The sequence below is a fragment of the Candida margitis genome, assembly GCF_024628925.1.
Source record: "Candida margitis strain CBS 14175 chromosome Unknown scaffold13, whole genome shotgun sequence".
Lineage (NCBI taxonomy): Eukaryota > Fungi > Ascomycota > Pichiomycetes > Serinales > Debaryomycetaceae > Lodderomyces > Lodderomyces margitis.
In genome coordinates this window covers 12,629-39,561 of record NW_026261855.1, presented here as the reverse complement: position 1 = coordinate 39,561, position 26,933 = coordinate 12,629, and the positions used below count along the sequence as shown (strand labels likewise).

At 38.2% G+C, this 26,933-nt stretch overlaps 12 protein-coding genes across 12 annotated transcripts; 6 read left to right on the top strand and 6 right to left on the bottom strand. All coding sequences in view use genetic code 12, as the record gives it.

Moving 5' to 3' along the window:
* Positions 1 to 180: 180 nt before the first annotated feature.
* LYS14 (Lys14p) lies at positions 181 to 2,025 on the bottom strand (the record flags this gene model as incomplete). The annotated part of the gene is made up of 1 exon (XM_051816071.1): positions 181 to 2,025. One exon carries the CDS (start codon positions 2,023 to 2,025, stop codon positions 181 to 183), a length of 1,845 nt encoding a protein of 614 aa, XP_051670482.1.
* A 924-nt stretch (positions 2,026 to 2,949) lies between these two features.
* Positions 2,950 to 4,398, top strand: CANMA_003854 (uncharacterized protein; the record flags this gene model as incomplete). Its single annotated transcript, XM_051816069.1, has 1 exon — positions 2,950 to 4,398. The coding sequence occupies one exon, from the start codon at positions 2,950 to 2,952 to the stop codon at positions 4,396 to 4,398; it is 1,449 nt and encodes a 482-aa protein (XP_051670481.1).
* A 707-nt stretch (positions 4,399 to 5,105) lies between these two features.
* Positions 5,106 to 5,927, top strand: CANMA_003853 (RNA-DNA hybrid ribonuclease; the record flags this gene model as incomplete). The annotated part of the gene is made up of 1 exon (XM_051816068.1): positions 5,106 to 5,927. The coding sequence occupies one exon, from the start codon at positions 5,106 to 5,108 to the stop codon at positions 5,925 to 5,927; it is 822 nt and encodes a 273-aa protein (XP_051670480.1).
* A 187-nt stretch (positions 5,928 to 6,114) lies between these two features.
* Positions 6,115 to 7,005, bottom strand: AYR2 (Ayr2p; the record flags this gene model as incomplete). Its single annotated transcript, XM_051816067.1, has 1 exon — positions 6,115 to 7,005. The coding sequence occupies one exon, from the start codon at positions 7,003 to 7,005 to the stop codon at positions 6,115 to 6,117; it is 891 nt and encodes a 296-aa protein (XP_051670479.1).
* Positions 7,006 to 9,257: 2,252 nt separating this feature from the next.
* CANMA_003851 (uncharacterized protein) lies at positions 9,258 to 11,246 on the top strand (the record flags this gene model as incomplete). Its single annotated transcript, XM_051816066.1, has 1 exon — positions 9,258 to 11,246. The coding sequence occupies one exon, from the start codon at positions 9,258 to 9,260 to the stop codon at positions 11,244 to 11,246; it is 1,989 nt and encodes a 662-aa protein (XP_051670478.1).
* A 101-nt stretch (positions 11,247 to 11,347) lies between these two features.
* ADO1 (adenosine kinase) lies at positions 11,348 to 12,406 on the bottom strand (the record flags this gene model as incomplete). The annotated part of the gene is made up of 1 exon (XM_051816065.1): positions 11,348 to 12,406. The coding sequence occupies one exon, from the start codon at positions 12,404 to 12,406 to the stop codon at positions 11,348 to 11,350; it is 1,059 nt and encodes a 352-aa protein (XP_051670477.1).
* A 1,324-nt stretch (positions 12,407 to 13,730) lies between these two features.
* Positions 13,731 to 15,116, top strand: SHE3 (She3p; the record flags this gene model as incomplete). The annotated part of the gene is made up of 1 exon (XM_051816064.1): positions 13,731 to 15,116. The coding sequence occupies one exon, from the start codon at positions 13,731 to 13,733 to the stop codon at positions 15,114 to 15,116; it is 1,386 nt and encodes a 461-aa protein (XP_051670476.1).
* A 376-nt stretch (positions 15,117 to 15,492) lies between these two features.
* CANMA_003848 (uncharacterized protein) lies at positions 15,493 to 16,533 on the bottom strand (the record flags this gene model as incomplete). The annotated part of the gene is made up of 1 exon (XM_051816063.1): positions 15,493 to 16,533. The coding sequence occupies one exon, from the start codon at positions 16,531 to 16,533 to the stop codon at positions 15,493 to 15,495; it is 1,041 nt and encodes a 346-aa protein (XP_051670475.1).
* A 148-nt stretch (positions 16,534 to 16,681) lies between these two features.
* Positions 16,682 to 20,084, top strand: CANMA_003847 (POL5; the record flags this gene model as incomplete). The annotated part of the gene is made up of 2 exons (XM_051816062.1): positions 16,682 to 19,561; positions 19,932 to 20,084. 2 exons carry the CDS (start codon positions 16,682 to 16,684, stop codon positions 20,082 to 20,084), a joined length of 3,033 nt encoding a protein of 1,010 aa, XP_051670474.1.
* A 126-nt stretch (positions 20,085 to 20,210) lies between these two features.
* Positions 20,211 to 22,559, bottom strand: MDL2 (Mdl2p; the record flags this gene model as incomplete). Its single annotated transcript, XM_051816061.1, has 1 exon — positions 20,211 to 22,559. The coding sequence occupies one exon, from the start codon at positions 22,557 to 22,559 to the stop codon at positions 20,211 to 20,213; it is 2,349 nt and encodes a 782-aa protein (XP_051670473.1).
* A 427-nt stretch (positions 22,560 to 22,986) lies between these two features.
* Positions 22,987 to 25,038, bottom strand: CANMA_003845 (dipeptidyl-peptidase III; the record flags this gene model as incomplete). The annotated part of the gene is made up of 1 exon (XM_051816060.1): positions 22,987 to 25,038. The coding sequence occupies one exon, from the start codon at positions 25,036 to 25,038 to the stop codon at positions 22,987 to 22,989; it is 2,052 nt and encodes a 683-aa protein (XP_051670472.1).
* A 475-nt stretch (positions 25,039 to 25,513) lies between these two features.
* On the top strand, positions 25,514 to 26,587 carry CANMA_003844 (uncharacterized protein; the record flags this gene model as incomplete). Its single annotated transcript, XM_051816058.1, has 1 exon — positions 25,514 to 26,587. The coding sequence occupies one exon, from the start codon at positions 25,514 to 25,516 to the stop codon at positions 26,585 to 26,587; it is 1,074 nt and encodes a 357-aa protein (XP_051670471.1).
* Positions 26,588 to 26,933: the final 346 nt, after the last annotated feature.

The following is a 26,933-nucleotide window of genomic DNA, read 5'->3' as shown; positions in this document are numbered from 1 at the left end:
GAGAGAGAGAGAGAGAGAGAGAGAGAGAGAGAAAGAAAGAAAGAAAGAGAATGTATGTGCGTGGTGGTAATGATGGACTATGTGTATATTTATAAACTAATAAACGAAACGTGTGACAATGGTGAGAGCTTGTAGATTTAAAACAAAAGAAAAGATTCATTTCACTATTCCATAAAGCGCTTAATATATGAGAGTATCACCAGCTTCAAATGACGATGTTCCCTTCCATTGTTTCTTCAACATCTTGACCGACACATTAGCAGTAGCAGCGCCAATCTGTCCCACCATGGCAAAATACTTTAACAAAAGCAACTGTTGTTCTTCACGTGTTGCATGCAACCCAGTCACAAGCAACGGCCATTGAATCATCAAAAGCAAAAAGGGAGATGCATGTTGTTGTACATCGGAGAAATTATGAAGGTAGTAAATGAAGGACACAATTTTGTCAACGATTTGCGCAACGTTGGGATTATTGGGCCCCATTTGGAAAAACCGCGTTAAGATCATGATTATTGATGAAAGGACAAATGATTGGTGTGATATGTCTTGCCAACTTAACCAAAATCTCTGTTCACCAATTCTTATTTCTTCAATGGGGAGACCGGGTGTGTACTTGTGCAATTCAGATTCAGGAATGACGCCCTTGGAATCAATGTAGATGATTGCCGCTTGTTGGTGAAAATCAGATAGAATCTTGATATTTTGCATGATATCGGCTATTGATGATGATGACGATCCATTTATTCGATACCGATTGAGCAATTTAAGTAAGTCGCGGAAACAGGATATACAAGTATTATGAAATCCCATAAGATTGTTGAACCCTTGATCGGTAATTATCCCCAATTCACAAAGAATGCCAATTTCGTGATCGGTGCCACACGACATTAAATGATCAATTTCATAGTCCGTTTGTAATGTACCACCAATGTTTGTACTCAACCCGGCCAATATTTCAATGGAAAGAAACCAGTATTTGCAAAACACAAACACTTTGGAAATGTTTGCCACATTGGTTGTAGATATTTTCAAAAGAAGATCCTTACACCCAGTCAAATGAGGACGCCATTGTTGAGTACTAGTGGCTGTTGCTGCCGTAAGTAAAAGCAATGTTAGCAACACCCCCTCGATGTTGGCATTAATGTTTGTGATTTCTTTAGCTGGTTCAAGCAATTTCAAACACTTGGTCAAGTATGCACCATAAGCCTTTTCATCTTCTGGTTGTTTGTACTTCATAAAACTTGTCTTTGCTCCTTCTGCAAGTACAGCTGCAAGTAAACATGGTTCAGAACTAGCCGTTTTTAAAATGACATCTCTTGCCGGATTTGAAGTGATTTTCGTTTGTGAATGGTAGGCACTAAAAGGTTCAATAATGTTGGCAAAGTTGTTGTAAAACTGTTCCAAGTATAAGATTTCGTGTTTCCGTTTGAGTTTTATATAATCAATGGGGACATTCACAATATATTCTTCGTGGTTATGCGATACTTCATTAAAGAAATCAAATTGGAAATCCTCTTGAAATGGGATATTTTGAAATTCCATAATTTCACTAACCAAGTTTGACAAGTCATTGGTCAACATGTTTAAATCAGTACCATTTAAGAAATCCAAGTGATCTTCATTGTGATTATTATGGATCAAGCTTTCGATATTCAAGAGTGATCTCTTTGCTTGTTCTTGGGTATGGGGGTGAAGAGGAGGGTTGGAGTGGGAGTGGGAGTGGGCATGGGAGTGAACAATCGCTGGTCCATTACTTAGTAGATGGTTCTGTTGATGCGGCTGTGGAGGAGCAAATGCATCACTGTTGCTAGTGGTGCTGATTGGTGGGGTTGGAGTTGGTGTAGTGAAATTTTCACTACCAGACAAACTGGTTGAAGGAGTTAACCCATCAGCAGTAGCACTTAAGCTACTGCCATTTTCTTGTTGTATAATCCGCTTTGGTACATCGTATTGTACTGGTAAGAAATGAGTTGACTTACCTAAATTTTCAACTTCTTCTCGAATCAATCTTCGTGATATTCGCATTACTTTTTCTCCAGCTAAGGGGTATGAGCATGATTTGCCTAGTCGTACGCATGTTGAACAAGCGGGTTTTTCTTCAGGACATTTGATTTTTCGTCGTTTGCATTCACGACAACCTTGACGCGAGTAGGGTCTTCTTGTAGCCATCATGTATATGTATATTTGTGTGTTTTGGGTAACTAGTGTAAATGAAGCAAGGGAGTAGGGTATAAATTTTATCGCATAAGTATATTAATGTGTAATGTGTATTGGTTAATGGTTTGGGTGTATATGTGTTTGGTGTGACAGTGTAGGGCTAAGGAGTTAAAATCAACAGAGGTGTGTGGAATTACAAACTTGCGCAACGGCTTTTTTATTTTGCTTCAATTTTCTAGTTTTTTTAAATTTCTTTTTAAATTTCTTTTTGTCTTTTTGTCGCTTTGTGTTTTGTCTCTTTGTCTTGTCGTGTCGTGTCGTGTCGTGTCGTGTCTTGTCTTGTCTTGTCTTGTCTTGACATTGTCTCCTTCTTTTGTTTTTAGTCGTTAGAAATTGCGACAATAAAACAATGAATAACTGCAAATGGGACAATGTCAGGAAAAGGGGTTTTGAGTCATTGGGGAGTGTTTTTGTTTTTTGTTTTTTTGCGACAATGATTTTTAGAGTAAGTTATGTGCGTATGTTAATTAGAAAGAAAAGCGCAAAAGATAAAAGATAAAGGAGGAATGTAATATGCAAGAGAAGGAAAAACAGAAAACAAAAACAAATTAAAGTTATATAAGGAGAAACAGATAAAGAATATGTACATAACAAATAACAACTGCAGGAGATTCCAATTACAAACAAACAAATAACTTACTCAGGAGAATCACAACAACCTTTCTACTACTTGGGAGTTATTATTACTCCTATCAACTGCTGTATCCTTCCCCACATTGCTACAACACAATAATGACTTCAGTTATTGCATATATCCATTCAAGTATTATCTTGTGCCTACAACAGTTGCAAAGATACATGCTCTACCCATACAATTTGAAGTTAATGCCACCATCTCAAAGAAGGATTGGGCATAATGGAGCTACATTAATGGTTGATTCCCCACCACTAGGAGTTGGTTTTATTGATCCATTTTTAAGTCACTACAATAATGTATCTGTTTCAAAGTTGTCTTTTACGGATCAACTACTAGGTCCACACAAAGACGATGGATTCGATTATATGTCTTATCTATTTGGATTGGCGTTGGCAACACTTTTAGGTTTGTTTGTATTAAAGTTGGTGATTTCAAAATGGAGTCAAAAAAGAGATTATATTGCAATAGACCTGGTGCCTATTGCTGAACAAATAGTGAATGAAGATGATGTTGAACTAGATAGAAGATTTGAACTGATGATACAGGCTTCTACATTTAGTGATATTGTTGAGCAAACAATTGGTGACACTATTAATCAGCTGCTTTCGCCTCAGCAGACGACAATATCAGGTACTGGAGAGTTTGAAAACTATAACGTCGATGGTGGAGAATTTGCTAGAGATATACTTGATATTAGCTCTTTTGGGGATTTGTTACTGCAACAAAAGGGTAGAGCGTATGCATCAAATGGAATTGACGCTGAAGATATACAAATTGGACAACCAACAAAAGTAGCCACAACAACCTCGGTTTCATCACTGGGTACAATGCCATCCAACTGTAATGAATCCAACCTTCCACAACAAGACGACCAAGAAGAGCCCATAACTCCCGAATTTGAATCGCATTTGGCACCAAACAACTTGAAGAATGCAGATGGTTATAATGGTGTTCATTTCACTTCTTTCAATCACAATTTTAATCACAATCTTGACCTTGATCTTGTGTTATACCCCCTGAATGAATCCTTCACTCTATTCCAACTGTGGAATCCACGACCATTATTGGTAAACTCGGCATCGCCGTCATTATCGTCCTCTTCTTCATTTATATCAAGACCAAATTCTGTTAGTAGATCTCCTTATTGTGGCAGTGCTACTGCAGGTGGTTTTGGTGGCCACGATTATAATCATGGAAAAGTCAAAAGTTTTAAGTTTGGTTATGATATTACCGGGTATACTCCCTCTGCGCGTTTGGCTAATTTACATCGACTGTTGTCACTGCTGCTGCCTTTGAATAGAAATGATCAAGAAGGACACAGGGATGAAGATGGAGATACAAAATGGGTTGATGTTGTTGATAGCATAATTGAGAAAGGAAAGGAGGAAGAGGCTGGAGGGAATAAGCACCAAACTGTTAAGACTGATCATTTGGGTGAGGAAAACTTAAGTTATGAGGCACTTGTCTTTGATGATGATGGCAATGTTGAACAAAGGAAACGTTTTCTACCTAAATTTAAACCACCTATTTATGCTGAGTATTGAATGGTTGTCATTGTACGTTAAAGGGGGGGGGGTAGTTATTTGATTTCCTTTTATATACATTTTGTAACGTGACAATGTTTGTTTTTTTACTGATGCTTCTAAGGGGAAGATATCAATGTAGAGGTTTTAATTGAAGCTAAAGGAAGTATACATATATTATAATAATCTTTCCTAAATGGGTAGTTGTGTGCGGCGTAGTGTCAAAAAAGGAAACATGAAAAGGAAATCTGAGACATGACACTAACGGTTGTGCGTGTGTCCGCGTCTCATTTGGGTCTTTTATGACACGCATGTGTTTAGAATGACATTCATTGAAACAGTTGGGATGCAAACACTCCAAAAAAAAAAAAAAAAAAGAGGGTAAAAAGGAGTTGAAAAATGTTCAATGGTGGATACATTATAATACTCATTAACTAGTAAATAGCATCATCTTTAGAATAATGATTAATAATGTTAAAAGAGGCGTACTTTATTACATTAAACAAAATGAAATTGATACACGCGTAAAGAAAGAAAGAAAGAAAGAAATAGAAAGAGTAAAAAACACTTTGATCTCTACCTTTGAAATATATATATAATTCAGCACATACTCCTTTTCAAACATTTCTACATTTCCAAGGTTTATTGCGCCATTGGTTTATCACCACTTTATAACATCGACATCAGCAACAGTAACAACAACTACAACTACAACATCATTATCTGCAATGCCATATTATGCAGTAGCCAAGGGGAGAAATACAGGTGTTTATACGAACTGGAATGATTGTAAGGATCAAGTCAATGGGTATAGTGGTGCTTCTTTTAAAAAGTTTAGTACTGCTTCTGAAGCTAGGTCGTTTGCTTCTAGGAGTGCGAGTACTTCTGGGTCATCTTCGTATGGTGGTGGCTCTTTCAGCTCAAGCTCGAAAGTATTAAAGCCATCTCACCCCCAATCCTCCTCATCATCATCATCTTCTTCTTCTTCTTCTTCATCTCATCACACCACTTCATCCTCACCCACTATAAGGACTTCAAGAATCTATGTTGATGGAGCATCAAGAGGCAACGGTCGGTCCAAGTCAGCTGCTTCTGGGTATGGTGTCTACTATGGTCCTAATGACTCGCGTAATGCAGCAGTTGGATTACACGAAGTCGACAATATCAACAAACACGCGCCCACCAACCAACGAGCAGAATTGCACGCCATGAAACACGCTTTAACTAACATCAAACGAGATTTGAAAACGGGCAAATCAGATTCAACCAAGTATGACATCTACAGTGATTCGAGATATGCCATTCAGTCCATCAATGAATGGTCATTCAATTGGCAAAAAAATGGATGGAAGACTGCCAATGGGAGTGCTGTTGCTAATGCCGAATTGATTAGAGATGCAGTTCAATTGAAGAATGATATTAATCAGTTGTATCAGGCTAAGAACTGGCAACCACTTGAGTTTCATCATGTCAAGGGTCATTCTGGTGATGTGGGGAATGAAGCTGCTGATCGGTTGGCTAATCAAGGTGCTGATAAAATGGAAAAGTAAAGTGAACGTTAATAGGGGTTGTGTTTTTCTTCTTTTTGATGATAATTTTCGTTATACTTCTAGATTTCTTGAAATCTGAACTCAGCATATGACTTACGACACACACACACACATATATATATATATACGACTAGATACGCAATCGAGGTTTATAGATTGAATTTCTTCTTCTTCTTGTTCTTCTTGTTTACTGTTCCCTCTTTGTAAATCTTCCCAATTTAGCCAATCGAGCAACGGTCCTCAATACCCTAACTTGCTTGAAATGCCATTGAACTCCAAATTCAACCAACCACAACGGCAAAAATCTGCTCACCCAATGCAAGAAATAACTTCTTGCTCCATGAAACAAGTTGAAACCGGGGTCTCTCCATCTGACTAAATCCTTAACCACTTGTTTAGCATACTTCTGAGGCGAAATATTCAAGTCACGACTCATCATGGCTGATGCATTTATCGAATCATATACTCCAGGCACGTCATAGTACGAGTCACCCAATGCACTACACACGTTGGCATCGCAAATTGCAGTATCAACGCCACCGGTAATGACGGAATGGACCCTGACGCCAAAGGGCGCCATTTCGCCATGCAACGTCAAGGCATAGGCGTCAATGGCGGCTTTGGTTGAGTTGTAAGCCGACACCCACGAAAGTGGCACTCTAGCAGCAACTGACGACGTAAACACAATAGTACCCCTCGTGTTTATAACCATGGGAGCAAACCATTTTGTCATGTTGATATGGCCAATGACATTGACTTGGAAAATCTTGTCCAATCTATCTTCGTCGATTTCAATAGCAGGACCAGCAATGGAAATTCCAGCATTATTGTAAAGAATCGATAATTGGTTGTTGGTCAATTGTTTAACTTTTTCATGCACGGATTTGATATTATTGATATCGGTTATATCCAAGGGAATAGAAATGACGCCATATTCTTGTTCCAAGGACTTTTGACCAAATATGACTTGTGGTGGTGAGCATCCGATTACTTGGTAGCCGCGTTTCAGTAATTCGATGGCTAAGTTGTATCCGATTCCTGATGAAGCGCCGGTGATTAATGCGTATTTTTTAGGCATGTTGGTGGGTTTGATGGTAATATCGAATGTAGTCAAGGTTATAAAGGGTAAGAGCCTACTTTTATGCGAATGATAAGAAAGTGGTATAAGTTATTGTTGTTAGGTTGATAATATTTATTTGTTTTTCCAAAAATGATGGAGAAATAGTTTTGATAATTTATATATTTATATCTATATTTATAATGTTTCTACTGGGGTTAAATCCTTGCCTTTTGTTTAATGTTTTGCGGGGAGGTTTTTGTATATAATTTTAAATATTGTATATGTTGGTTGGTTGGTTGATTTGTTTCACAAAATTTATTTTTTTAATTTTTTTTTTGTTGAGTAAAATCTTTCAAATTACAAAATTACACAAACTATAATAAATGATACAAGCGACAGCAGATATAGCTACTGATCTAGTAGAGAAACTGATAAACTAGCAATTTCCCAGTTTTATTCCCCATTTGTAAGTATAAGGATGTAGACATTAAGAAAGATGATCTATTTTTTTATTTTGTTTTTTGATTTAGACTTATTGCTAAATCCGCATCCACTACTTCAACTGCTTCAACTGATCAACAGTTACTCTAAACATCATGCAGTATTTACACCATTGTTTGAAACAATAAGGAGGATATAGTTACTACTTCTAGACATTTGAATTTTTAACGACCTAAAGTTTAAAGTTTTCTACGTGCGGATTTAAGTCCACTGTCGTCTGATTTATCCCGATTGCAAAAAAAACCCCAAAAAGAGACGGATGATTTTTCTCTTAAATATTGTACAGTCCACTCACTCACTTGTCTAATCCCCTTGTTTCTTTCTTTCTTTCTTTCTTTCCTTTGTGTGCTTGATCGTCTCTTGAATGAGTGCGTACTGAATTTTATGTTCTTTATCACATGTGATAAAAAAACAATTGAATAATTAAAGTAGGAGCAAAAAGAGAAAAAATGAGTTTCCTATTTTAGCATCAGAGGAAGAGTACGTCTGTATTAAAGTGAACTCTTTGACGGTATATAAGTGCAAACCATTTTTGTCTTTCCCTGACACTATAAACCGAGGTGTTTGTAGTTAAATTTTCATGTGCGGCATTGGGCTCTATGCTTTTCTTCCTTTTTTTTTTTGCAGCCAATTGGATTTGAACAGTTGCAACAATGTCCCAAATGTTTGATACATTCTCATTCAAGTGTGTGGTCACGTAGTTTTAGTCTTTTGTATAGACGAAAATCTTGAAACATAGGTTCAACTGGGAGACAGAGATGGCATGTGAGTGGTTGAATTTGACACTACAGTTGCCAGGAATATTGCATAATGAACTAGAAGTGTGATACAAAAAATGATGTTCCTTTCCATTTGCTATTGGGGAAGAGAATAAGGAGGTGGATGTAGACTTCAAAACTACCAAATCAAACGTAATAACTGTTTTTGGTGAAATTCCAGTAAATGAACAGTCTTAGAATAGACTTTCCTGCTTCTCTCTCTTAAAATGCAATGGTTTTTCATTAACTGAATTAAATGAGATCAAACAAGACATAAAGAGTGTCTTTTTAAGTATACTGGCTGACATATACCCTAATAATGACTACAAAATAGAGAGTCTGTAAGCACATGTCAACTCTGAGACATTAATGGTTGGTTCTTTCTTAATGGATTGGTTTTGTAGGTGGTTACGCCGCACATGTAGGCACGTGCATTCTACCCCTATTTCCCTGTATGTAATGGGTGTGTATGGATGCAAATGCTATTGTTATACCATGGTACACTACCTTTCTTATCCAATGGGAAACTTGGTTGGTTTGTGTAACTTATGGAGTAAAAAAAAAGAAACTAAATCCTTATTTTTCTTTCTATGCAGTACCTAACAGAACGTAAAAAGAAACTTTATAAAACTTTTGGCCAAAGGTGTACGCCAGACAAACAGACAGGCAGAACGAAGACGAAGAAGAACATCAGAGTTATACCAGACTTAGCTTTCCTTAGAACCAAGCACATTAGCTACTACAAAAGGCTAAAGAATAGGGTACTACTTCATTACATAAAGCTAAAGCAAAACCAAGACATTCCTTTTTTACTGCTACTACTACTACTTTCTTTACTATTGATTCAACCAAGAGCTATATATATTACCTACACCCCCCCCCCCCCCCTTCTCCATCCCCTTCATTTATTCATTGCAATTTATATAAACATACACATTAAATTTTATCCAGTTCTAACTATTAAACCACCGCCAAAAGATTTTCTTCTAACAAAATTACATTCCATAAACCATGTCCACATCTACTGCAACTGAGTTATTTAGTCAAGGAACTGACCCAACCAACAGATTCGCTAGGAATAGCAGTAGTTCCAACGAGAACATCAATAAGCATAACTCGTCAACAGTTGAAGAACTTCTTATTGAAAAATTAGATTATTTCGTATCGTCAATCGAAGCAAGATTGAATAATTTTGAAATCTTTTTTAAATGGAAAGAGGCCCATGCTAATGATGAAAGTGTGGTTGCTGAAAGAGCCAACGGCTATAGCAACAGCAGTAGCAACAACTTTTACAAGAGTGGAGGACTGCTCTCGCCTCGTGACAGGAGCGATTCGTCTTCAAGTTTGCAAAGTTTACAAAGCTTAAAAGAAGTGTCATTGAATAAATTGAACTTGGTTCGTGATCGACTTAGATTGATCAAAAAGAGTGTTTTGAGTAAAGGATTCACCAATGTTGAGTTTTTGTATAATTTATTGACTGATCAATATGATTATTTGTTTAATTCAGTGGTTGATCCAGATATGTTGGATGGTGAACAACAACACGGTCAAGAGGAGAAGTTAATAGATGAGGCTACAACAGAGACTACTGGAGCAGCTACTGCTGGTGTATCCCCACGTGAAGTTCTTTCCAATAAATTAATTGACATGATCTACTACTTTGATCAGAAACTAACCAATATAGACGATTATCTTCGAGAAAAGAATGCCATTGTTGATAGTGGATTCATTGACTTGCAAAACAATGAACAACAACAGCAACTGCCCCATTTTGTCAATTTGCGATATTTCAATTTCAATCGAGCTTTGAAAAATGCTGCTAAGAATAAATATGTCCATTATTATGAATTACCCTTGATGTGGCGAGAAAACAAGTATATTATCCAGGGGTATAGGTTTTCTTTGAAACATAGTGAAATGTGGAAACTGGTTTTCGCGTGGCATAATGAAACGATGAATATTTGGTCGCACTTGGTTGGTGTGGGGATTGTTTGTATTATTGGATTGGTGCAGTTTCCATCAAGTGATGTGTTCCCACTAATGAACAAATGGGATAAATTGGCCATGTATGGGTTCTTGCTATCAGCTTTAGGATGCTTGGTTTCTTCATCAACGTGGCATACTTATTCGTGTTTTGCACATTACCCTAGTCGTGCCAATTTCGCCTGTATTGATTATTCAGGAATCACATTGTTAATCACATGTTCGGTGACTGCTATTGAGTACTGTGCTTTGTACAATCATCCCACTTTGTCACTAGCGTTTATGATATTCACCATGATGTGTGGTATTGGTGGGTTTGCCTTCAATTGGAGTCCCTATTTCGATAAACCCGAATGTCGTCCTTTGCGCATTGGCTTTTTCATTGGATTGTCGTTTTCGGGATCGACGGCATTATTATGCCAATCATGGTATTACGGAGTCTGGCGTGCATTTTGGTTTACATTGCCACTTTTTTACAAGAGTTTTGTGTGGTACTTGTTGGGAGTCGTGTTTTATGGTGGATTGATTCCCGAGAGATGGAGATTCGATGTTATTATTGAAGAGAATAATGCTAATGCGTGTCACCATCATTATGATGCCATTGATGTTATTGAAGATAATGTGGGACATGCAGGCGAAGAGGAAATTGATCAGATTGAACAGGAATTGTTGGATTTGGAATTGCGTCGCAAACAGAGGGTCAATGATGCCTTGAATGGGGAGACAGAGAAAGATATAAAGAAGCATGCTGAAGATGAAGGTGCCGTGACTGAACATGATAGTGTAACTGATATGGATGAAGAAGAAGATGACGATGATGATTTTAAACGATTGGTGAAGAAACATTTCAAAAACGAACCAACCAAGACCCCCTATGCTGATAAATTTATGAGTTTATGGTGGGTTGATTACTTTTTGGCCAGTCATAACATTTGGCACATTTGTGTCTTGTTGGGTATTTTGGGACATTATTCTTGTTTGGTACACATGTTTAATGAAATTAAAGGTGTATCTTAATGGTCCCAAAGGCAAGAGGGATATGTATAATTTGTGTACTGTGTATTCAAATCGTTGGATTTTATTTCTATAAAAGTTTGTCTCCTTTACACGTTGGTTTCTTATTCATAAGTTTCCTTAGGGAATGGGAAAGTTGGTCCAACTTGTTGAATAGACAATTTAGCGGCCCATTGACCAACATCAACCGCCTTGGATAAAGGCTTACCCTCAACCAACGAGGCAATGAAACCAGCAGCAAAAGCATCACCAGCACCATTAGTATCGACAACATCTTCCTTCTTCAATTGTTGGACGGGATATTGATGGACTTCAACTTCGCCATTACCCAAATCAGTTACAGTTACTGTTGGTTCAGTACCTTGAGTGAAAATAACAGTACGGGGGATCTTGGTGTTTTGTTTAGGCAATTTAACAATCTCCTTAGCAATGGCAACTACATCCTTATGGTCAACCTTCAATTCATGTGATTGTGCATAAGCTTCAGCTTCTGATTCATTAGCAATGACGTAATCGACATAAGGCAATACTGAATCTAATTGATCTTTGAAGAATTGGGCAATAAAAGGAGCACTAAAGTTAAGCGCCAATGGTTTGTTGGCTTTGGTGGCTTCTTTACCCAATAACAAGATGGCTTCTGGTGACACTGTCAAGTGGAATCCACCAATGTAGTAATGAGTGGCATTTTCAACAATGGACCAGTTTTCGGGTTTTTGTAAATGTTCTGGTTTGAAATGGTTAGCGGCAGCCAAATCAGTCACCAATGAACGATGATGATCATAAATCAACGCAGCACATTTTCCAGTAGCAAATTCCAGTTGGACTTGGTACCTTGTAGTCAATCCATAAGCTTCATTAGCTTCATTAAGACGTTCAGCATAAACGTCATTACCAACCGATCCAAAGTAAACAACGGATTGAGGAGGCAAGATATATTGAGCTCCTCTAGCGGTGTTTTGCGCAGCTCCTCCAGCAACTAAAATCAAGTCGGGTTTTTGCAAGATTTCATCATAGATGGGCAAATGCTTGTCTTCGGCAAGAATGGCATCGTTGTCTTTTAAATCGTATTTGGACAAGTATGACTTATCAACATTGGTTTGGAGATCTAAAAGAGGGTTACCTAAGCAGACTAGTTTGAATTGATTTTGGTGGGATGATGACATTGTGAATGGTTTCGATTGAGTGATGAAATGGGGTGAATGTAGTTTTAGTAATGGTTGTTTAAGTTGTTTGAATATTGTTGAGATTTTCATTTTCGTAATTAATTTTTTTTTTTTTGCTTCTCCTTCTTTCTTTCTAGGGGTTTGTGTCTGATGAAATATGAAATATCTCTTGTGGAAAAAACAAAAAAAAAATGAAAATCCCTCGTGGGGAGAAAGTTGAGTGAGAGGGGGGTGGGGAGGGGGAATCGCACCCTTCAAAGGAAGACAAACAGAAAAGTATTGTCTCAGAAGTCGTCATATCTATATATTTGTCCTTTGTCTGAGAGGCATGGCTTAACAGCCCATTCCTCTTGTCTAGACAAAAACTGTATGCAGAGTAGTAGAGTATAATGTACTAAGTTTTATAGAGCTAAAGTTGGTGTTGTTTTCTATTGTCTTTGAGTTACGATGTAAGTGTCGTGTAGTGTCGTGTAGTGTCGTGTAGTGTCGTGTAGTGTCGTGTAGTGTCGTGTAGTGTCGTGTAGTGTCGTGTAGTGTCGTGTAGTGTCGTGTAGTGTCGTGTAGTGTCGTGTGTTGTGTCGTGTGTCGTGTGTTGTGTGTCGTGTGTTGTGTAGTGTAGTGTCGTGTGTAATGGTTTATAATATTTAGTCGTGTCATGTGAAAATCGTTTGTTTTGTTTATTGTGTAGAGAAGTATGTAGAGTAGTGTGTAGTGTCTCTATTGTGGTACTCTTTCGTCGTCTAAATTGTTTTTGTTGTTTTACTTTGTTTGCTAAAATGACGTAAAAAGAATGGGGTGTACGTGTCGTAACTTTGTATTTTATGAAACAGTAAACAAAAAGTTATGGTACTATTGTTTGTTTGTTGTTCTCTAAGAGAAAGAAAAGAAAAAAAAAAAAAAACTTTGACAACAAAAGACCTTCATTTGGGTTTTAACTTTTACTTCAGGCAACAAACTCACACCCAACTTAACCCAACTGATAATAACTGTCAAAAACACTTGCAGATACACACATTAATATAGTTATTATTATTATTATTATTATTATAACTACAACTACAACTACAACTACAACTACATGGGTATAGCCAAAAGTTTTTCTTAGACGAAAAAAAGAAAAAAAAAAACTCCATACAACTTTGTACATATATATATATACACCCACCAATATAACAAACTTAACAACAGTTTCACAGCGGCAACCAAAAGTTTATACAAAATACTCATACATACAACTACGCTTCAACCACACTGTTCATAAGTATTCGATACCCCCATTCCTTTTACCACACTAGTCTACTAGAACAAGAAAAAGAAAAAAAAAATGTCACTGTCATCGCCTCAGAAAAATGCTAATACGTTGTCATCGTCTTCACGTGTTATTGATTCATTACAATCTACAATTGACAAACTAACTGATGAAATAACAACGTTAAAACAGTCAAACCAAGAAACTACCAAAAAGAACCAAATTCTAAGTCAAAGAAACGAATCTTTTGTTGATCAAGTGGCGAATTTGAAACACGAAAATGAAATGTTGAATGCCATGTTGAAACGTAAAGATCGTCGAATCACTGATTTAGAAGATCAACATAACGAATTGTCGAGCTCAATTGAGTCCATCAATTTCCTGAATAAACAAATGAAGATGAGATGTGAAAATTTAACGACAAATAATGATAAAACTATGGCCGAATATGAAAGTTTGAAAATATCGTATGATGCTTTAGTTACCAGTTGTAATGAATACAAACAACATTATAAAAAGGAAATAGACACCATAAGTGCAAGTTTTGAACAATACAAGTCTACTAATTTGGCCAAATGGGAAGAATTGCAAAAACTGATTTCCAGTAATGATAAAGATATTGATACGTTATTGGATTCATTGGGCAATAAAAAGAAGTCAATGGATAATATTTATGTTCATAAAAATACCAAGATTTTACAAATCTTGAACACATTGGCTAATTTAATTAAAACTCATGGACAAGAAAGTAAACAAGTGCTTGGTGATTGTTCAGAAACAATTGATTATTTGTTAAACAAGTATCCTGATTTGAGTGAAAAGTTGATCAAACATGAACACGTTGAGATGATTGATATAAATTCTATTCTCAATGAATCTAGAGAAACTTTAAATAATACATCTTTTGATGATGAGGAAGTTACATTGATCCAATCACCTGATTTGGAGAATAATGGAAACGCCACCTCCGTCAATACCTTGACTAAATCAGCATCTGTAAGAAGGAAGAACAAGAGAGCTTCCTCAAACAACTCATCAGCTGCTTCATCACCAAACTTGCCTCAATCTGCCCAATACCATCACCATCATAATCCGCATCATCATCATAATCAGCACAATACCCCTTCTTCAAACCAACGAAATGATATCCATTCCCAACAACCCACCTCAGCACCACATCAACCATATCAACACCCACACTCGCATGCACGTTCGCAATCGCAGCTGGAACTGAGAAAACCAGCTGTCAATAATAATCTCATAAACATCAACAAACCGAGAAACAAAAATAATGGAGCCAAAAATGACAACTCTAACTCAAATGGTAATAATAACAATTCCAACAGCAATGACAAAAGTTCTAGGAGAAGGTCAGGGTATTATGGCAACATGAATAAAGTTAGTAATGGGAATAGTAACAAACACAAACGAAACTCGCAAATTATAGATCAAACGGTATAGAATTGGGAGAAGAGACGAGTTTTCGAAAAGTAAGAGGGTATATATATATATATATATATATAATTTTAGAAGATTTTCATTGTTTTGCTTGTCATTATCATCATTTGGATGTAAAAAATACGTCATATCTGCCACCTTTTTCTTTAAACTGTATGGTGAATTCTGGATTGTATATAAATGAAGCAAGGAAATTTTGCAAACAGGAATATATATATATATATATATATATCAGACACCAAGCTAAACTGCCACGGTGGACTTTGTAAAATGTCTTCGCTATCAAGCTTACCAGCTGAAACCTTGGGTATCTTGCTTCAGCAATTTAAATCAACGCATACAGGGCATTCCCACTCCATGGACTCTGGTGTTGGCCCGCCTAGCTGAATGTGTATCCCACAATTGTTCCATCTTCATAACCCACCAACAACAAGTCTCCATACTTCTTTTGCTTTATTAGTTTAGAGTACCTCTCGACAGCAGCCTTTGACTCGGATTTGGACAACATGCACATACATGTTAACTTTACCGTAGTTTTCATATCTTCTGCGTCAATATGAGGTAAGCTGCGTTGTATAGTCTGTATAGATCGAGTCGGCAGTTCAATTACGCCATTCCAGAACCCAACAATGAGATTGTCATCGTATGGAACTATAGCTTGAATTCCCGATTCATTCAATTTGCAAATTTTGACTGGGTCGGTGTGAATTATCACCTTTTTGCCTGTTGATCCAGACACTAGAGTATTGTCCAAGGCGGCTAGTGAGATGATTGGGTTAGGCGCATGCGATGAATTGTGATATTGGAGACAAAGCTTCACGTCTTTATTGATAATCAGTGTTGTTGTTGAGCTTTGCGTGATGGACGGTTGAGGTAAAGTTATTGTGAGTCCTATGATGTCCCCTGATTCGTAACCAATGTATAGCACTTGTCCAATTATAAGCATCTTCATGACGATACCAAAATCGTTTCTCCCTTGTATATCATCCAATTTCAACTTGTGCACTAAATTATAACTCGAAAAGTTGGCAACTTCACGCGTGATACTTATAGGTTCATCATTGAGTCGGTAAATGTCAATATTGTTTGAGTCAGTTGTGGCTGGTGTGACCAAATAACGATCTTGGAAAAGAACCAAGTTGGAGAAATTCAATGCATTGACAGGGAACTCATACTGTAGCTTATCTTCAAGCCAAATCTTAATAGTCGAGTCTCGTGAATGGGTGATTATATATCGATGCCATTTCAATAGAGTCAAAATCGAATCAGTATGAGCAGTCCACGTGAGCACCGGTCGTTTGATTGGCAAACTCCACTTTATAACCACACCCGATTGGTCAGATGTAAGCACATAGTCATCTGATAGTGGTACTATACATGTAATTGGTGATTTATGCGAACGTAGGGCAAGCACTCTCATTTAAAATTGACTGAGAAACGGCTTCTTCTTTTATTGTTGAATTTTTGTGCGGCTTGGGTTAAATCTCGATGGGCATTTTAAAATTATCAACAAAACTCGAGCTTTTTCTTTTATAGAAAAGTACAGCATCCCCCTCCCCAATCATACTATGGTGAAGCGGGACCATTTTTCCAAGTTGGCTTCTGAAAATGCCAAAGACAGAGTTCAGGCAGCAAATGCCTTGATGCAAGAGTTGATCAAGGAAGACTCACCCGAGGAATGGGACTACACTTACAATCGTTTAATCAAAGGTTTGACTTCAACAAGACAAACTGCCAAATTGGGGTTTGGAATGCTCTTAACCGAAGTTGTATCCGAGTTAAAAGGACGAGGCGAGATGACCGTGAACAAGTACCTTGACAAATTGAATGAAGTGACTGCTGTTAAAAGCGGGATGAAGGGAAAAGAAGAACGAGCTCTTTTATTTGGCCGCTTGTTTGGACTAAATGTCGTGATTAAAGTTGGATGGCTTGAGAAAGCTAGCGAAGCTGAATGGGTGCCGTTTATTGATGCTTTGATTGACTTAATGGCGACAAAGCCGTGGATACGTGAAGCAGCCGCTGCTAGTTTGGTTGGTGTTATCAAGACGGCAAATTCAAATTCGAAAATTGCCAATACGGTCTACTTGAAGGTTTTGCAAAAGTTGAATGATCTTGGGTTGAACCTTTCCACTGAAGGGTTGGCTGTATACTTGGCTATAGATAGGGACGTTAGATCAACACTTGCCCAAAAGATTGTCAATCCTAAATCGAATTGGAAAAATGGCGATCCCCTTCACAAGGGTAACCTACCAATACTAGCCAAAGTTTTGAAAGATGTTGAGGTTATTGATGAAGATTCTGAGGATAGGAAACAAAAGAGCAACTGGAACCCGCAATTGCCATTTGTATGGGATATTCTTATTGATGACTTTGTTAGCGGTAGTAACAAGGTAAAGGAACCGGCAAAGAAGAAGCATAAAACAAAGAACAGTAGTTCCAAAGATAGAAATGAGGACGTAATTGGGTTGAAGGAATTTTACAAAGTCGTAGTTGATGAATCCTTGTTTTCGGAAAAATCATCACATGAGAGAAAGTACTGGGGGTTTGAAATTTTTATTAAATTCTTAGGTAAACTTGATCACGACTTAGATTTCTTATTTACTCCCAACTTTATGAGATGCTTGATCAATCAATCTTCCCACAAGTCGCGCACGCTACATGATATTGCCGTTAAAGTTTTGTTGGCGATAACTGAAAAAGGATCATATTCAGAAAAAGTAGCGCCTACATTGCTCAAGTGTTTGTTGAATGAGTCGAATGGTGGGTGTTGGAACTTTGATTTAGTTACAAAATCACGCACTGTGGATGGGATTTTGTCCACGTCCAATAGTGAAAATATAGTCGTGGTTATATCCAAGTTTACCGATATGTTACAAGACCAAAACGTCACCGATGGGTTCAAATACTCCAATGATAATGTTCTCAAGTGGTGTCTTGATAAATTGGTGCATTTGGTCAAATTTAACAGGGAGGACGATACTGTGGTGCAACGAATTATTGAATTATTGATAAGATATGCCTTTTTTGAACTGGATGTGTCTCCTAATATCAGGAAATTGGCTCAAGAAAAGTTGAATTCGATTCTTTCTGAAGTTTTATCTCGCGACAGCGGTAGTACTGCATCATGGCCTAGATATTGTGTTGATCAAATCATGCTGTTGCAAAAGACTAATAAATGCTTGGTGGAGTTTGATGAGGAATTGGCGGCAGTGCGTGATGCCACTAGTGATATTTTACAATCAAGTGGTGACTCAAGTGGTAGTTCAAGTGGCAATGACTTTCATGATGTTTTTGAGTTACTATTCTCAATGTGTTTTATTCAATTGTATATGGGCGATGAAGAAATTGTTCAAATAACTCACGAATTGATCTCACTTTATGAGAACCAGGTGGACAAATCACAAAAGGATGATGATAACGATAATGTAGATACTGCATTGGTGATGACTGAAATCCTTCTAAGTTTTATTACTCGAAAGAGCACCTTGTTGAAAAGATTGTCGATGATTGTGTGGGATCATTTCCTTTGTGGGACTGATGATAAGGGGCAGTTGAGAATTAATGATGAGTGTTTTGGGTTGTTGTTTGATGTGTTGAAGACAAAGGAGAATAAAGAGGGACAGAAGCAGTTGTTTGAGAATGATGATGAGATGGTTGTGGATGGCGAAGATGAGGAGGAAGAAGACGATAAAGAAGAGGAGAGGGAAGACAATAACGAAGAGGATGAGGAAGATGACGACGACGACGACGATAACGATGAGGACGATGACGATGATGATGATGGTGACGAGACTGCCAACAACACCATGACGGACGTCGACAAGGAAACCAATCTCAAGCTTGCAAAAGCCTTAGGTATACCCACAGCTGAGTCTGGAGAAGTCAAATTTGATGAGCTTTCGGATCTCGATTCATCCAACGACGAATATGAAAGTGACTCAATGGACGATGAACAAATGATGGCTATGGATGACCAATTGTCCAAGATTTTCAAAGAAAGACAAGATATATTGAGCAGTGTTAGTTCAGGAAACAAAAGAAAGACTGAAGTTCATGAAGCACGTGTAAATATGATTTTTTTCAAAAATAGAGTTTTAGATTTATTGGAGAGTTTTACAAGACACCATCCAAACTCCATCTACAACTTGAAGTTTATTGATCCTGTTGTCAATTTGATCAATTTGACCTTGGACAAGAATTTGGGGGTGAAAGCACACAAGTTTTTAAAGACACGGATCAGCAAGACCAAAGTATATACTGTTGATGGACCTACTAGTATCAAGAATGTCCCTGATTTTACTCAATGGGCAAAAGAGATGGTTAAAAATTTGCAACACCAAGCCGCCACTACCAAATCATCAAACCAAGCGGTTATTTCTAGCTATAACCAGAGCTGTATTGTCCTAGCCAAGAACTTGATAGGAGTTGATCATTCTCAGTTGGAACTGGTTATCGATATATACACCGATTCATTAAAACAGTGGGCTTCAAACAAAAACAACAAAATCCAGTCGTCATTATTCTTTGACTTTATCAACTGGCTAAACGATAAGAGACAAAATCTAACTGAGTAAAAGTATATATGTACTGCAAATAGGCTGCAAAAAGAGAAATTAGAATGGTCGTGTAATGTGTCCAATTTTTGTAAACCAATAGAAAATCTTTTGCCAAACCGTTTACCGAGAAACAGAAAAGAAAAGGAAAAGAAAAAATTATTCACCAAATCTCAATCTCAACGCAATAATTTTACTCCACCACCACCACAACCTATTCATTACAATGTCAGCATACAAACAAGCAGGTATCTCATTAAACAAGGCTTTTGCCATTGCTGCACAAGCTTTAAGAAACTCGTTGAAGCCTGAATTCAAAGCCGCTGTTGAAAGAAGAGGTGTTGTTGAAGCTAAAGTTTCCGTCTTCGAAAATGGTAACGCTGGTGAACCAAGAGAATTGAAACCAATTGACAAATAAAGAGTGGAATAAAGGAGTTGTTTATAACTAGATAAAAAAGGAGAGAACGAAGAGGGAAAATACACGTTAATTTTTTTTTATTTTTTGCGGACTTGCATGGACCATTTCTACTTACACACACCTCATTTATCGTTTCAAATCTTCATTCGATGTTGCCGTATCCAAGTTTTGAATCTTTTTCTTTGCATCAAGGGTGATTTCTTCAATCAACTGATCCTTGAGCTCCTCGGGCAAGGAATCAATCATGGTTCGTAAATGTTCCAACTTGCCAAAGTCCCGTTGATCTTGTTCAATCTTTTCTGCCTCGTAATTTGCATGCTCTATTTCATCAGCTTCTTCTTCGTCAATCTTATCTTCGTCTTTCTTGTTGGCTGATTCATCGAGTAATTTGGACAATTCGCTATTTGGATTACTAAAGAGCTCAACAAACCTACCTTGTTCAACAACGTTGCCATTCTTACCGAGGACAACAACAAACTCTGATTTAGAAATGGTTGATAAGCGATGGGCTATGGAAATGATTGTTATTCTTCCTTGAGAAGTCAAATTCTTTAGTGTTTCATTAATCAACGACTCGGATTTGGAATCTAAAGCTGAAGTAGCTTCATCGAGGATCAAGATGTTGGGACGCTTAATCAATGCACGAGCTATGGCAATACGTTGCTTTTGACCGCCTGATAATGACGCTCCCCGACTGCCAATTATTGTATCGTATTGCTCGGGGAAGCTTTCTATAAAATCATGACAATTGGCCTGTTTGCACACCTCAATTATATCATTCATTGAAAGACTGCGAACTTGTTTCGGCGTGAGACCATACACAATGTTCTCCAAAATCGATCCGCTTAAAAGCACTGGCTCTTGCTGCACGATACCAATAATGTGTCTTCTTAAATCGCGGACTTGAATGTCCTTTATGTTTTCCCCGCCAATTAAAATTTCTCCACCTTGGATATTGTAGGATCGCAAGAGTAGTGCAGCAACTGTAGACTTTCCTGCACCCGATGGAGCAACAATACAAGTACTTGTCGAACTGGCTATTGTGAAGCTACAATGGTCAAACACTTTGTCGTTGGGTCTCGTTGGGTAACTAAAAGTGACATCTCTAAACTCAACCTCATTCTGCAAGTTTCTCGCCTTCTCTCCATTGATGGGGTCAATATCGCTTTTGTAATCTATCAAGTTGAAGAGTTTGACTCCAGCACCGGCACCTTTCATCAATTCAAGGTATGTCGTGGTCAAACTGTACAATGCCAGGTTGAAAAACTCCAGGTACATTGTGAATGCCACCACATCACCGGCGCTCATTTGTCCCTTTTGCAAAAGCCATATGCCAAAGGCAACACATGATAAGTAACCCGCATGATAAAGAGTATAAATACTGACTGAGTAATTTGATTGTGCCAATGCCTCTTGTTTGGCAACCTTAACCACATTTCTTACTCTCGCACTATACTTGTTTAGCTCTTTTTGCTCCCCTGTGAACGCTTTAACCATCTTTACAGCATTTAGCGTCTCTTCGCTTACTTTGGTTAGCCCAGCACTAGCATTTTGTAGCTTGGTTGACAATTTTCTAATCTTTTCTCCGTACCACACTGATCCAATGGTTATTGGTGGTGAGATCAACAACATGACTCCAAATAGCATGGGGTTGATTGAGTACATCAAGTAGGAGCTAATAATTCCAAACAACAAATTTTTTAATCCGTCAGGAAGATTCCCCGTTATTGACTTGCTGACCACATATGCATCACTCGATAATCGAGATATCAAATCACCCACTTTGTTTTTATCATTGTCGTAAAACTTGGCATCGTGGCGCAACAAGCTCTTCATCACTTTAGCCCGTAATCTGGCAACAAGACGTTCGCCCAATAATTTCAACACCCATATCCGGGCCCAGAAACAAACAGCACTAATGCACATAAAGGGAACCATAAACTCAAATACGGTTCTGGCTGTATATCCCCATACCATCAACTCTCCATCAGCATTTATGTTTTTGGCATTGTACGAGTCTAGTAGGGCACCAACTAACTTGACTGCGGTTGTTGGGTATAGTACGGCGCATAATATGAATGTAATTGCAAGCAAGAATAATTTCCAATCAGATTTACCCAATTTCAATATACGGCCAATGGTCTTTATATTTTCTCTAAATGTCTTTTTATCCAATTTGGCAAATTGTTTATTTTCCTCTTGTTTGATCTCCTTCTTTTTCAATTTGGCTAGATCTAGGTGAGATTTGACTGATGAATCTTTGATGAGTTTAGTCTGCTGCGGTTGTTGCTCCTCATTGGGCAACGGCGACGTTGAATAGTATCGTATATAGTTTAGAATGCTCTTGGAGTGAGGCGATATGACGGTATTTGTCCTCGGTATGAGTTTTTGAGGCTTTAGTATGTGATAGGTTCTAAAACACAGTCGGGTTGTCAATCGACTTAGTAGGACTGACGTGGGTTTTAGCATGAGCATAGCTGAAGTATGCAATGAGAGGTGTATGTGTTTATGTATATGTATGCGCTTCAGTTCTGCTGTTGTAGCAGATTCTGGGGTGTTGTGCTGGTTGGTATTTGAAAAGTTTTGGATTCGATATTGGTTGTCAAATCTTTGAGCTAATTCTTATTTTTTTTTCTTCGTTTTTTTTTGTTTTTTTTTTTTCACCGATCCGATCGCCAGCTGAGTCATCTATAGTTGAACTTGGGGGTGGTTGGTGATTGCATTCGGAGACGAGGGAGGCGTGATTACAGTACAGAGCTGGGAAGCATGTTTTTCTGTAGGAACAGATTAACTAAATGGGGTCGCCAATTCCATATAGTTGAGCTTCGGCTCCGTATATCGCTCACCAAGAACTTGAGATGTTCCCATTTCAAAAATATCATTTACATTTTTCTGATCTAGACTAAACTTTTCTATCGTAATAACTTTCAATCATACCGACTTCACTTTCCTCATACTCAATCAAACTAACCGAGCCATCATCCTTTAATACAGTATTTGCTTGAATCAAAATCTTTCTTGGTTTCTTTTCCTTAATGACAACATCTCTAAACTTGGCATACTCATCCTCGACATTACTCTTTTCAAGATAATATCTCAACCCATCATCCTTGTTAGCAGTGGACTTGTAAACATGCAAACTTCCCAAAAATTCACCAAGGGCGTCAACAGCAGTGCCATCGTGGAGTTTGGGTTTATCGATAACAATTTTCAAGTCAGTAAAATCAGGACTCGAATGCTTGAATTCAAAAACGCCGGCTCTATGCAACTGTTTCATAATGGCGAATCTTCCTTGCATATGTGGTTGGCCCCATTTTTTTGCTTCTGGGTCCCAAAACTCTAACCCTAATAAACCAGCACGAATCATCAACAAACTAGCAATGTACATTACATCGTCTTGATCCTGTTGCGAATCAATACCGAAAATGGGCAATACTTGGGTTGGATCCTTGAGAATCAAATATAGAGCCACCAATTCAGCACGACATTCTTCATAAGACCCACTATTGGCGCCAAACACCCCAGCCCAAGTCTCATTAGGTTTATACCACGTTGCAACATTAGTTTTCAGGCGATCAAAGTTGAATTTTCCTGGTTCTGTTTCTTGCAACAACTTCCCACTTCCGTGTCCCAACAACTCATGCAACCCCACTTGAACTTCGAATGCGTCGTCTCTCCATTTCTTGAACAAGTCCTGGTCGTCAATAAATGTAATGACTTCTTCCTTTTTGGGATTCTTGGGGTTTGCAGAAAGCACATTTCCCAAGGACACATTTTTGAATCCATAATTTAATCTAACGTCATCATAGTTGGGGATGTTTATACCGGCGGGCACACCTGATCCTGCGAAAGTTAAAACCTCCAACGAGGTAAAATCAGGTGGAGTAAATGTATCCTTTTCGTAAAATTTATCCCATGGCAACTGAGCAATAAACTTGCCGGCATTTTCCACCAATTGCGAGAATTTCGCAGTACGTTCATGATTCACCATGGCGACTAAACCCTCCCACTCTCCACGTACACCAGCGGGGTCTCTATAAGTTTCAATGAATCCAATATTTGATTCAACTTCGGGCTTTAAGTCTTTGACCCACTCAATTTGCGATTTCTTATGGGCTGCCATTGAACCAGTCCTGAATGATTCGATGTAAAAGGTAATAAGTTTTTGTTGAGTTTCGTTGGCAACGTAAGGCAATGCATTCTCCAATTCTTGTACGATTTTGCTAAAGTCCTTTGCATGATCGCCAAATTGGAAACTGATTTTGACCCCGTCATCAGTTTGCAAGTTCAATTTCGAGTAAAGGTCGACCAGATCAGCTGAGGCTACGAGTACTTTGTACTGGTTGTCACCTTTTTCAACACGAGTATTCTCGGGCATGATTCCTGCAGAAGACAACGCCTGGTTCACGGCATCAATTTCAGCTTTTGTGATGGTGGCACTGTGGGGGTAGTAATTGGATAAAAGACCGTGGTCGGGGTACCCCAACAATCCACGCTCAGTATCGTAAATTTGATTCTCCACTTTGGCGTACAACTCAGATACATCCGCATCGTTGATTTTGCCAATCAATTGACGCAACTTGTCCTGACCAATACGAGGAATGAATTTCCTATCACCAAAAGATTTGTAATTGCCCAAATTGTCCAAGAATTGAGCAGCATATTCCAAGTAATACGTCACATCTTGCGGGTCAATCCCAGACAAGTTCTCAATATACTCTTGATTTGAGTGCGGTTGATTCAATTTCTCATGAATGAGTAAGATCAAGTCGTAGATATAAGGGCTTTCAGGCGATACTGAATCCAAAACTGCTCGTGAACCATGAAATGAAGCCCGTGATAAATGATGAGCGTACTTTTGCAAGTCGGGTGAGGACAATTGGTCAAAGTGTTTTTTGGCTGATAAGGAGACAATTGGGGCTTCTGAGTCGGCGTAGAATAATCCTTGAGACATCTTTTTTTTTGGAAGGGTGGGAAGGTGTGTTTCCTGTTGTATGTGAGAAGAAATGTGAATTTGTGGAAATTTAGTATGGTTTTATATTTCGTGGCAAAATATATGTGGGATATTTTTCTTTTTCTTAATTACGTCGTATGACAAAGAAAAATATTTGTGGGGCCGCGTGATCGCCGACCAAGGGTGGCGTCTGCAGCTTTACCTCATGTTCGACATTTTGAAGCACATTTGGGGTTGCATAATAATAATTATGGACAAACACTTTAAGGTCTTTGATGATGCATTGTTATATGTCTGTGTTAGATTCAAACTGTACTGTTTGAGTTAATCCTGGATCTGATCACGTGCTAGTGTGAAAGAACACGAAGTAAATTTTTCGGGGTTAAACCACCGCACAACAAACTCATCTTCAGAAACAGTCTTGGTGCATCATTCAAATAGACACCAATTTAGGAATTTTTAGCAATACCTGGCAATGAGTCATAACCCGTCGAGTACAGCTACCACTCCAGCTAGTGAAGGGAGCACCACACCATCAGCAGATCAAGATGCCAGGCTGGATAAAAGAGTGACCTTGAATAATAAGATTGAAAATGATAAAGATGAAGGTGAAGATGAAGACGAAGACGAAGATGAAGAAGATGATGAAGACTACGATCCCACAAAGAAGGAGGAGGAGGGTGCTGAACCCAGTGGTTCAGATGGTGATGATGACGATGCGAATCTAGGTGATGAAAACGACGGCAAAGTGCCCGATTTCTCTAAAATAGAATCAAGTGTTTCCCAAGTTAAAACGCGATCGCAGAGACTACACGACAAACAACAGAAACAGGCGAAGTTTATTGGTAATTTTGCAACTGATTCCCGTGGGTTAGTTAAAGAAACATGTTCACTTGATATTGACCTGATTTTCAATGATTTAAAACAAAATAAAGGGGATATTCTTAGAGAAGAGGAATCAGCGCCATCGAAACAGAATCAACAAAAGGCTGGGCTGCAGACGAGCCCAGAATCAGCAGAATCAGCCGCGACTATAGCAACGGCAACCGAGGATCCCCCTGAAGGACAGCAAATCCGCATTCAAATCAATTATACATTTGCTGGTAAACTCATTACTGAATCCAAATTAGTTGATGCTAATTCAGAAGAAGCCAAGGCTTACCTCAACTCCACCAGTTCCATCACATCAGCATCTTCTGACGATATACCCAACAAGCGTACGCAAGTTAAAATTGTACGAACAAACCCCATAACCAAAGAACCAACAGAACTACGCATCAAACTAAAACGACCTTCTTTAATTGATAAATTTATTGCCTTAAATGGCAATAATAAAAAGATGAAGTTATCGACGTTGGAGAAGTCGCGATTAGATTGGGCTAGTTTTATTGATAAGAGAAAGATTGGTGATGATTTGAAGAGACATAATCGTGGTGGGTATTTGGACAAACAAGAGTTCCTTGGTCGGGTTGATTTGAAAAAGGATGAAATATATCGAAAAGCGAAAGATGAAGATAGGAAAAGACAGTTTCAACTTCAAGGGAAATGATTGTGGAAAAAGGGGAGAGGGGGGGAGGGGGAGTGGTGGTGCATGTTATATGAAGAAATATCTCAAAAAGGATACATTGCTACTTTATTGGATTGGTTCGATTAATAGTGTCATTTAAATGAGACTACTTTGTACAACTAAGCTAAACTGGATAGCAGTGTGGACCGCAATAGGAGTATCTTTGCTGAAGGAATGCAAGTAGGCAAGGCTTTGTCTAGCATAGTGTGTATGTCTCCAGCTCAATAGGATCGTCAAGTAGTGATTTTCAATGACTAGGAATGGTGGATAATGTGCGTTTGTGCTTTTAACTATGTAAGATGTGTATTATTATTATTATTTACTATTG